Here is a 12,417-nt window from a genome sequence, read left to right as displayed (position 1 = left end):
TAATAAGGTTGAGCATAATCTGCATACTATTAGCCAGATAATTGAACAACTTAAATAGTAATGACAAAAGGTCTCGAAGCCTTCATTTAGAAGTCAGGCCAAACAAATATCATTTCCTTTTTTCTCCTACAGGGAGATGAGAAGAATGCAATAGATGATGCCCACCAAAAATTTAGCTAACTGTTTGATAATCCCTTGTGTTATTCATGTTTAAAGTTTGTAGAGATGTTGGCAAGATGATAGTTGAGTTAGAAGAATTGAGTAGTGATGTAATTATGAAAAACACAATTATCATCAGTGGTAAAATATTAATTTAAAAGTTGGTTTCTTGTGAAGGACCCTATGCTTAGCCATGTTCTGTTTAAAGTTTTATCAATGATCTCAATAAAGGTGATGATGGTATGTATGCTTATCCCAATTGCAAAGGGCAGGAAGGAGATAAAACTCTCTATAGCACCTGCTATGTGACAGGCATTTTACTAAGCACTTTACAAATAGTACATTATTTGATCCTCACAATAGCTTTTGGAATGTGGTTACTATTAGTATTCTCATTTTATATTTGAGGAAGCTAAGGCAAACAGAGGTTAAGTAACTTGCCCAGGATCACACAGCTAGCAAATATCTAAGACCAAATTTGAATTCAGCTCTTCCTGACTCTGACCCCACCATTCCCTCCACTGTACCAACTTGGTTTCCTCTAAGGGCAGCTAACACAAAGCTATCAGTGATAGTTAAAATATCGCATAAAGAATAAGATTCTTGGAGTTCCAGATAAGCTAAAACATTGAGGAAGGAAGGAGGAAGAGATTATATGATGGAATTTACTTGGAATGAATGCAAAGTCTTGTCCCCATGCTCAAGAAATTCATCCCAAATGGGTAGAGACCAGTTTGTCTGTAAAAAGATTTGGGATAGATGGGTTGTGGGTTGTAAGTTTAATATGAAACAATAGCCAAAAATGTAATGTAATCTTATGTTATACTAAGAGAGGAACATTGTATGGGACCAGGAAAGTGGTATTCTCATTGTGCTCTTTCTACTGAGCCCGCATCTGGAATTTTAGAATATTCTGTTCACCTCTAAGCACTTATGTTGCTGCTTATTGTTCAGTCATGCTCCACTCTTTGCGACCCCTATTTGGTGTTTTCTTGGCAAAGATACTGGAATAGTTTGCCATTCTCCAGCTCATTTTACATATGAGGAAACTGAGGCAAATGGGGTTAAGTGGCTTGCCCAAGGTCAAACAACTAGTAAGTATCTGATGCTGGATTTGAACTCAGAGTCTTCCTGACACAAGGCCTAGAACTCCATACACTGCATTCCATCCATCTAACTTCCCTATTTTTTAAGTAGGTCACAAATAAATTGGAGAACAACCAGATCATTTAGATTTTGTGTGGTTTATGGAAATCCAAGTGTCATTTCATCACATGGATATACATAGGGTTATAGAAAGTTAGATCTTAGAGGGTTCTAAGGGATAATAGGGTATAAACCCTTTCACTTCAGTTATCAATTGGAAACAATTCATCCATTAATTCAACTTATACTACTTTTCTGCTTTCGAAAATGTTATTATAAATTGTTTACCAAAATAGGCAAATTTCAGGGACTTGATTAACTTGTTTATAAAATTATTAATTTGTTAAATATATGTGTTAATACTGGAAAAAAACTAATTCAATTACTGATACAGAGCATGTACATGTTGGTACCAGCTACAAACCCATACAGTTCAGTCCTCACTTCAAGTTTGAACATGGTATTACTTTACAGCTGAAAAGGGCCTTAGTCTTTGTTTGGAAGAGATGGGCCCAGTGATGTGAAATCACTAGAATTTGAACTCATCTTCTGACAACAAATCTATTATTTTATTTGTTGTTTTTTAAAACAAAATGAGCACAATTTCATGAAATGTAAAAATTAGAAACATCTGACATTCATTCTCATCAATGTAAATGAAAAGCCATATTTATTAAGTATTTTACTAAATATCACAGAATGGTTGAATTAATTCCACATTTCTAGAAAGGGTAAAAATTTGAAGAAGCTTCAATTAGCAAACTTGAAGATAATCTTGATTTGGTTAGTCCTGGCAAATTGCTTTTGTGATGCAAGAAATCAATACTTATGATAAAAATCAGTGGTATAACAGAAATTTTATGGTTGTAAATTCTATACTATGATACCATTAAATGAATAAAAAAAAGAGTATGGGACATAGGATCCACAAATTTTGAGCTTCAAAGGGTCTTAAATGTTTTCTAGTTCAAGCCTCTCATTGTATAACTACAGAAACTGAAATCAAACATCCTGTCCAAGGACATAAATGTCAATGGCAGAGCCAAATTCAAACTTGGGCCTTCTAACTCAAGAGTAAGCACTTGACATTTACCAGCACAATTTTTTTTTTGAGGAATAATTGGCTTTGAATATGCAACTTCATTTTGAAATTTAATTTACTTAAAATTAATTCAGCAAGCAATTAGCCTTCAAAGTTCCAGATGGCAAAGAAATTCATAATTTATATAGAATTCTTTTATTGTAAATTTACAAAATCTTGATTGCCACATCTTGAAATGTATCACACAGAGATGAAACATAACTTCATTTAAAAAAAAAAAGGTTCTCTTAAATTATGTTTTGTAGGGGTAGCTAGGTGACGTAGTGGATAAAGCACGGGTCCTGGATTCAGGAGGACCTGAGTTCAAATCTGACCTCAGACACTTGACACTTACTAGCTGTGTGACCTTGGGCAAGTCACTTAACCCTCATTGCCCCATCCACCAAATAAATAAATAAATAAATAAATAAATAATTATTTTTTGGTAGCCTCTCACTTCCAAAGATGAAGACTACATTCTTATGTTTTAGATCACCTAGATATATCTAGACAACGGATAAATCTTTGAATCAAAGATCAGTTTGGTAGCTTCAGAGATATTTTCTGAATTTAATTGAAGAGTTACCATAAAATTCAATACATAATTGAAGACATTGAAAGTGACTAAGGATATGCTGTGAGAGTGAATGAGCAAACATTACAAAATTTTGTGTTTCATGTCAAGCATAAATAAAAACATCTAGGCAAGTCAATCAACAATCACATCAGTCACTGCTTCTGCTACTGAAATCTCATGGAAAATGCCTCTACTTCCCTTTCCTCTCAAATTCACTGAAGTGGCAAAGTTGTAGTTGTTTGTCCTTCATTCTGGAAGAGGACTGTGACATCGGGGTGATATTGTGACTTACACTGAATTGGATTTAAGTGAGGGAAGGCTGTACAAGGTCACCAACCTCACTCTCTCCTCCAGAGCCATCTGGGTCCAGTAGCAAGATATGTATCAGGATCACTGGAGGTGATGTCGTTTTTATTTTTTTGTTTGTTTGTTTTAGTGAGGCAATTGGGGTTAAGTGACTTGCCCAGGGTCACACAGCTAGTAAGTGTTAAGTGTCTGAGGCCAGATTTGAACTCAGGTACTCCTGACTCCAGGGCCGGTGCTCTATCCACTACGCCACCTAGCTGCCCCAATGATGCCAGTTTTTTAAGGCAACTGGGGTTAAGTGATTTGCCCAGGGTCACACAGCTATGAAGTGTCTGAGGTGAGATTTGAACTCAGGTCTTCCCACCTTCTGGGCCAATGCTCTATCCACCTAGCTGCCTGGGTGGCAAAGTCTGCAAAGGTAGAACACAAGCTCCCACTCTTGACAAACTATATCCATTGCTTTTTAACTTCTCTTCGTCACTCTTATCACATTCTGTGAAATTCTTTTTCTTTTTTTTTCCTTTGGAAAATAATGCACTTTTCTTCAATGTCATGGGTCAATGGGGAAGTCTGTATGAAATAATGTCACTTTCAATCAATCAGTAAATAGGTCTTTATTAAGTACTTTATGTATACTTTATGTATAAGGTCCTGGGGATAGAAATATAGAAAATGTAACAATCTTTATATTTCTCTGCTCTACCTTCAACTGGAACTCTTGTGGCTGTGAGTTTTTAGAACAGGCACAATCCCTTTGCTTTTCTTTGTGGCCTTCATGTTTAACACAGTGCTTGACATATAGTAAGGCATTAATAAATGCTGACTTGACTGTATTGTCCCAATGTTGATTTTTTAGAGATTCTTCCTTCTTTCTTGAGTTATTTTCCATTTGTGCATTTCTAGCCATGTAAGCCTATCTAGCTTTCATATGAAAATATAAAAATCTGCTTTTTAAAAAATAGGATAAATGTCTGCCTATCCCTAGCATTTTCTATATAATTTATTTTTTGGGGGCTGCTAAGTGGCACAGTGGATAAAGCACCAGCCCTGGATTCAGGAGGACCTGAGTTCAAATCTGGCCTCAGACACTTGACATTTACTAGCTGTGTGACCCTGGGCAAATCACTTAACCCTCATTGCCTCTCACCCCAAAAATTATGTTTCATTTGAATTCTCTTCAATTAAAAATGCATATTAAGTGAATATTATGTTATGAGGAAATCAATCAATTAGCAACTATAAAACACCAATTATATACTAAACACTGTACTGGGCACGAGAGCCAAAAATAGAAAAATGAAACAGCCTTTGCTCTCATGAAGTTCATGTTTTTATTAGAAAAGACTATGTTACCTGCTCAGGATATGTTAATTTTATTATTTTACTTTCAATAACTTTTTGCATTTCAAGTTTTTAGTTCTGCATTTCAATAAGTAAGAGATTTCACTAATATAATATGGAACTCAAGTTATTCACACCTAACTCTTCATAAATCTTGTTTAAATCTTTCTGCTGATATACTTTCCACTATAGTAAGGGCACAACTTCACTCAGAAACAGGAGCAACTGTGATCTTGTCTGTTCTCTTGCAAATATTTTCTTTTTGAAGACATTTTTAAAAATCTCCCTCAATGTCTCTAAAACTTGGATGTCCCAGAGACAGGAGTGGAGCCCAACCCCATAGTCGTGCTGACACAGATGCAGTCCCAGGCATCCCTCGCCAGAGGAAGAGACCCCCAGAGCCTATGAATAAGCTATAGCGCCAGTGTCATTTGCAACTAAGGTCATGGTCTGGTGAGAGGTCTGAGCTCTTGGCAGGGAGGGAGATTACAGGGGTCTCTGCTGGTGCTTAGGCAGAACTTGGACTTTTCACCCCTGTTGAGAACCAGGAGGTAGGCTTGAGTAACAGTAGCCCATGTGGGGGAAAGGCAGAGGCTCTCAAGCTGGTTGATTAGCAAATTGGCCTGGGGTTATCTACGGAACAGGTCAGTTGAATGAAGAACCTGCCCCTTGTTAAATCAGACTACCTGGGACCCCCTAAAGCTTGGGACAGTGCAACCTGGAAACAATGCCCCATTTTAAGGAGCTAAAAGTCACATAAAAGAAAGGCAAGATGAGCAGACAGAGAAAGGTGAGGACCATAGAAAGTTTCTTTAGTGACAAGAAAGATCGAGGTGCACCCTCAGAGAAGGATGTGAACATCAGGGCCCCTATATCTAAAGCTTCCAGGAAAAATACAAATTAGTCTCAGGCCATAGAGGCACTCAAAAAGGACTTTGAAGATAACGTTAGAGAGGTAGAAGAAAAAATGGAAAGAGAAATGAGGGTGATGCAGGAAAGACATGAGAAAAAAGTCAACAGTTTTAAAACTCAAATGGAAAAGGAGATACAAAAGCTCTCTGAAGAAAATAATTGCCTGAGAATTCGGATTGAATAAATGGAAGCTGGTTACTTTATGAGAAACCAAGACACAATAAGGGAAATCCAAATGAATAAAAAAATAGAGGGCAATGTAAAATATCTTCTTGGAAAACTTGCTGACCTGAAAAATAGAGCCAGGAGAGAGAATCTGAAAATTATTGGTCTACCTGAAAACCATGATCAAGGAAAGAGCTTAGACATCATCTTCCAAGAAATTGTCAGGGAAAATTGCCCTGATATTCTAGAAGCAGAAGGCAAAATAGAAATTGAAAGAATCTACTGATCACCTCCTGAAAGGGATCCCAAAAGGAAAATTCCCAGGATTATTATAGCCAAATTCCAGAGCTACCAGGTCAAGGAGAAAATATTGCAAGCTGCCAAAAAGAAAGAATTCAAGTACTGTGGAGCCCCAGTCAGGATGGCACAAGATCTAGCAGCTTCTACATTAAGGGATTGGAGGGCATGGAAAATGATATTCCAGAGGGCAAAGGAAATGGGATTACAACCAAGAATCACCTATTCCAGCAAAACTGAGTATAATCTTTCAAAAGAAAAAAATGGCACTTCAATGAAAAGAGGACTTTCAGATATTTGTGATAGAAAGACCTGACCTGAATGGAAAATTGGGCTTTCAAATACAAGACCCTAGAGAACCATAAAAAGTTGGAGTTAGGTGACATGTCTGGGGTCATGCAGTAGGTGAGTGTCTTGTGTCTGAGGCAATATTGGGCAGGGGTCCTCCTGGGTCCAGAGTGGATGCTTTGTCCACTGTGTCGCCTAGCTGCCCCATGATGACATCTTTAGGGTAAAATTGACGGGTGAGAGGAATGCACTGGGGGAGGAGGAAGGGGAGAGGTAGCATGTGGTGAAATCCCACATGAATGAAACAGGAAAATGAACTTTACACTCATCAGAATAGGCCCAAAGACCTTAATCTCATCAGAATTAGCTCAAAGAGGGAATAACATACACACTCAATTGGGTAGAATAATCTATCTAACCTTGCAGGAAAATAGGTGGGGAAGGGGATAAAGAGGGAAGGGCAAAAGAAGGGAGGACAGGTTGGGGGAGGGGATAATGAGAACCAAATCTATTTTGAAGAGGGATAGGGTGAAAGAAGATAAATAATAGAGTTAATATCATGGGGAAGGGAATAGGCTGGAAGGAAAGAGTTAACAATAGTAATTGTGAAAAAGAGAAAAGGGAGAAAAATTGTACAAAAAAAAATTATAGCAACTCTTTATTGTGGCTGAGAATTGGAAATCAAAGGAATTTTGAATTTTAATGTGGAGTCCTTTCTTAGCAGGTAGCATAGGTAAGACAAAAATGTTAACTCAAAGTGAATGTGAATATGATTTGTGAAGAATATATGTTATTTTAAACATTCCATACTTGTAAAGTTTTGGAATACAATTTTAAAGTGTAGCTGGTATCAAGCAAAGTACAATAAAATGAATAGAACAGGTAGGGTCCAAGAAAAATAGAAACATCTTGATGGAAGGTGTGACACTTGAGCTTTACCGTAAAGGAAGAGAAAGAGTTCTGAAAAAGGTGGAGTTGATTGTGGAGATAGCAAGATAGTTCTGGGAGGTATATGGAGGAGTTAGATCATGGAAGATGTGTAGAATGCCATAGAGGCATAAGTGGCTGCTTACAATGGGAGTGAATATAATATAGAATTGAGATAATTTGGAGATGAAGTATTATTAAGACTTGGCACTGGGGCAGCTAGGTGGCACAGTGGATAAAGTACTGGCCCTGGATTCAGGAGGACCTGAGTTCAAATCTGACCTGAGACACTTACTAGCTGTGTGATCCTGGGCAAGTCACTTAACCCTCATTGACCCACCAAAAAAAACCCCAACCAATAAAAAAAGACTTCCACTATGATTGGATATAAGGAAGGAATAGGGAAGAATTAAGATCAAGATGACATATTTGAAAGCTAAGATGACATTTTCACCCTTTCTAAAAGTTGACATAATTTAACCAATATTCCTTATTGATGAGAAGTCAGTAAAGAGCATCTTTTTTTCACCTTATGCAAGATGGGACTGTAGTGAAGAAAGTGCTTTGTAAACCAAAAATTGCTATGTAAATGACACTGAATAAGATGATCTCTAGACACTATTTTTCTCTAAACACAATTTTTATCCATTAATTACCATGCACAAAACTCATTTCATGTCAAAAATGTGTAATAAATGAATGGTGTAAGTTATTATAAAACTTATGATGAAGTAGATTAGGTAAAAAAATCCCTTTCCAGACAAAGTAATATAAGCCTAAAACTAGAAAAAATATATAAATTTTATTAACTTAAGTCTTTTATGTTTCAATAAAGAAGTACTCTATATAGAATTTGTCTACTATTGAAGGGAGAGAGACAGAAAGGGAGAGAGTAAATGAGAATGAATTTCAGCTTGAGCAGGAAATCAACTGGGACTGTAAATATAAAAACTTGTCTAGATCAATGGCACAGCATGACCCTATTTACATACTAGATAATGGTGTAATGAGAAGAACCTCTTCCTGAGCCAAATAAACATTAGTGCCTATGGAAATTCCTTTTATCAGGATCCAGCATACTTACAAAGTTACATGAAGATGATCTTTGAAATAATATCACATAATATAAAAAGTGTGAGTCTAAGAAAAAGCCCCACCTTCTAACATTTTCATACTTTTTTCTTGCGTAAAAAAGCATTTTTTAAAGTTGCAAGTTCTGACACAGAAGGTACTAAAATATTGAATAGAAAAGGTTCCATGACTGTAATTAATTAAAAAGCCCCTCAGTTAATTCTTTCGTGATTTGTTTTTTTATCCCTCCCAGAGAAATGGGTAATTGAGGCTCCAAAAAACCATTCTTGAGATAACCCTATGCTTATAATACATTTAACCATGTCTACAGAAGTATAAAACTTGACTAACTAAGTGAAAAATCATTCACATCAGTGTTTACGTTCAAACAACAATAAATATTTGATTTGATGACACCTTTTCCATCTTAAATAGTTGTGGCACAGTACAGAAGTTAGAGTTCATCTACCTTGATAGAATACTTCACCCTCCCTGCCACTTCCATATGCCTCTCATACAAAGTTGTAGGGAAGGAAAGCACTACCTCTGGTCTGCATTTTGTTAGACCTGTTCAATTTCCTGATTAAGATGAATGAAATTGATTAGTATATATTTAAGTAACCTATTAACATTGCTTATGAAGAAAAGTATCAGTTCCTACCTCCATTATCTCTTAAATGTAGAGCTATCTTGGTATCATCTGGAAAAGAAATTCAAAGTTATTACAACAGGAAGCTTCCCTTAACAATATCATAAATCTCATTAGCAGGATTATCCTACTATTTTACTTAGCTTTGACATGATTAGGATTCATTATTTTATTGAGAAGTCACTTTCCAATTCAATGAGGCTGACCCAAAATGCTGGCAATATGATGTGGTGGCCATTTTTGAGGTTGTGCCTTACAATAATCATAAAAAAATAGTACCATGATTAAGAATCTCAAGATGAAGATTTTAGTACACATAATGTATAATGGAATACACAGAAGATTACATGGAGATTACATGTTAAAAAAACAGTTTATAAGAGTTAGAATAGGGTTATTCTTGTTATCATCTCAGCTCTGCCCTGGTTTAACTGTGTTATTGACCAAATCACTTCACTTCTCCAAGATTTGGTTTACTAATTTGAAAGATATAAAAGGGCTGCAATAAATGACTTCCAAGCTTCCTTCCAGATATAAAATTTAGTGTGTTTGTACAAAACATACATTCTCTAAGACTGAGGTCTACTAGCATGGGTAAATTGCATTGGTTATCATGATCATGGGATCATTGAATTTATAGACAGAATGGGCCTCAGAGGTCATCTTCTCTAACACTTTCATTTTATAGATAAGAAAACACCTCAGAGAGGTGAGATGAGTTGCCCAAAATTGCACAGGTATGTTCATGGCAAAGCCAACATTCCATTCATTTCAGATTAATAAATGTTAAAGGCCTAATAAAGGAAAGTGATAGTGTGATGTTGTGGGATTGGAATCCAAGTCCGGTTTCAAATCCACTGATTTTCCAATATCCTATGCTTTATCATGACATATATTTTCTTTAGATTCTCTATGACTGCTAACAATGGTGACACCACTATTTAAGTATAGCTTTATTTCATTTCTTTAAAATCTTGGCAGAAAAGAGGATCAACTTAATTTAGATAACAAGTTTGTCCCCAGTGACAGAATTAACTTAAGCCTTTGAACACTGGGATGTATGACAGAGTGACCCCTAATAAGGTATCCCCAATCTTTTTGGGAACCAGGCTAAATTAGTTACCTATTAACTCCTTTATTTTACACTGCGATATGAATGACAGGAGCAATTTGGGTTCTCTGTGCTATTAACACACAAAAAACAAAATATAGTTTGGTCTTGAAAAGGCATATGCATATTTCATAATGGTGTACCAATTCTCTTTCTTCTGGTCATTTTCATGCCCACTTGAAGCCCAATGAAGAGAAATAAGGTAGTATCTTAATTTGATATATTCAAACAGGAACTTTGCAATGACCTTAAAGGTAAGGGTGTGGGGAAGGACATTCTTAGCTTTCCTAGAGCCATCTTTCTTTTGTGTTCCACATTATCTATCTCTCAAGTATCATTATCATTCTAATCAAATTGCAGGAGAGTATACAAGGAAATTCAGAAGTTAATTCACACCTTTATTTCCATGCTCTTAATTTTCATGTGAGGCATCTTGTCTCCCTGAGAGCAGGATCTAAACCTCCCATTCATTTTGTGACCCACACAAAGTATCATACACAATACTAAGCGTGAATTAGGGTAAATAATCCTTTTGACTAGATGACAACAGAATAATCATCTCAAATATTAGATTTAGGTTCTTTTAGATTATAATACTTTTGATTTCCAAATGCAGAATTCTTGTGTACTTGTTGGACATAGGCCCACTTTATCATATAATAGCAAGGTCTTGTCCTGGCCCTAGAGAGGCTAGGAAGTTTTTTTTCTTCTAATTGTGTGATTTGTTTCCAGGAAAGACAATTAGCTATTGGTGGAGAAAGGAATGGTCCAACAAATTCTTAAAGACAGATGTCCCAACCAACTCTTAAAAACAGAGAAAAGGAACCCAGAAGATATTTTAATCTCCTAATACCTTTTTTAATGTTGCAAAGAAACAATGAAAAAACATGATTTACCAAAAATTAATTTTCTTGTTAAAATTATACTTCAGCAAATATTGCTATGATAAGAAAAAGAAAATCAGATGTTTACCACCTTCTGTGGGGAGGCTGGTTGGTAGTTGTGGTGAAGTTGATCTTTTGGTCGTAGTTAAAACCCTGAATTGTGTAGTTGTTGGTTGTAGGGTTGTGGTTGTCTGGGAAGACGTTTCAGCTGGGTCTAAGCCGTCGCACATCTTCTCTTTAGACTGATGATAAAGACAAAAAATAAAATCAGAATCAATAGTGAATGTTTAATCAAACAAAATAATTTTATTGTAAAAAGAAATTATGGGAATCAAGAACCTAAGAAAAATTGATCTAAGGTTGAGATATGAAGTATATGATTTTGAATAGGACTATATTTCTATAATTTATTACATTTTGAAATAATTTAGGGCAAAAAGAAATATAACATCCCTGCCATAGATGATACTTCATTTACCATATGTTAGCTTAGGTGGATAAGTATGAATCTATGTATGTATATATCTATATATATATACATATATACATATGGATGTGAGGGGATGATTCATCTGAATATTTCTGTTTTGTAATAGCTAGCACGATGCCTGGCACACATAAGCATTTAACAGGTGTTTTTTTTCAACTGAATTTACTATGATGTACACACATCCACCTAGAAATATTGCAGCATTTTTATCAATTGTTCTTTTAATTTTAGCTCTGTTGCTGTCTTCATTGACAGGAACAGTAGAGAAGAAGAATAATTGTTGCTTTGAAAAAGAGAAGTTGGGAAACAGTAATTTACATTACTTCTGAAAGCTGATTGAATACAAGGTGACACATAATTAGACTGAAGAAGGGGCAACAATATGATCCATAGAGTTCAATGGCTTTGTCAGAGATCTTTTGCTACAGGTTTTTATAGCTATACTATCTTTTTTAGTACCTCCCTAGGGAAAGATGAAATTATTTTTTTAACCTCTTCCATCATATGACCTTCCAGCATCGTTGGGTTTTGTTTGTTTGTTTTTCTAGTTTGGGGATGTCTATTAACAATGAATAAATGAATCTATGATATCTTTTGTTGTCCATCTCTTCTTTGAAACTTGATGGGAAATGTGAAAACATGTTATTTTCTGTAAGTCACAGCAGGAGATCTACCAGGTCATTTGGCTACTAGATGGACAGTAGAGTCCATGAGGTAGATCCATGCCTGGAATGCTCTCCCTCCTTTGCTCTGCCTACTGACTTACCTAGATTCCTTTAAGTCTCAACTAAAACCTTATCATTTTTTTTTTTGGTGGGGCAATGAGGGTTAAGTGACTTGCCCAGGATCACACAGCTAGTAAATGTCAAGTGTCTAAGGTCAAATTTGAATTCAGGTCCTTCTGAATCTAGGGTCAGTGCTTTATCCACTGTGCCACTTAGCTGCCCCCCTAAAACCTTAACTTTTACAAGAAGCCTTTCCCAACTTCTCTTAATACTAATGCATTCTTTCTG

The 12,417-nt window shown here is 35.9% G+C and overlaps 1 protein-coding gene across 2 annotated transcripts in view; it reads right to left on the bottom strand.

Annotated features, from left to right (window-relative positions):
* The window catches only part of PLXDC2 (plexin domain containing 2), a 501,202-nt gene that overhangs the window by 51,919 nt on the left and 436,866 nt on the right, over positions 1-12,417 (bottom strand). Inside the window, exons 11-12 of one of the 2 annotated variants that reach the window (XM_043966481.1) lie at positions 11,003-11,156; positions 8,932-8,970 (exon numbers count right to left, since the gene is read on the bottom strand). In XM_043966481.1, coding sequence (XP_043822416.1) covers positions 8,932-8,970; positions 11,003-11,156 — 193 coding nt within the window. The remainder of the gene's footprint in view (positions 1-8,931; positions 8,971-11,002; positions 11,157-12,417) is intronic. The other variant, XM_043966482.1, reaches the window with a different exon arrangement.

The sequence above is a fragment of the Dromiciops gliroides genome, chromosome 5, assembly GCF_019393635.1.
Source record: "Dromiciops gliroides isolate mDroGli1 chromosome 5, mDroGli1.pri, whole genome shotgun sequence".
Lineage (NCBI taxonomy): Eukaryota > Metazoa > Chordata > Mammalia > Microbiotheria > Microbiotheriidae > Dromiciops > Dromiciops gliroides.
This window is presented reverse-complemented; position numbering and strand designations above follow the sequence as displayed.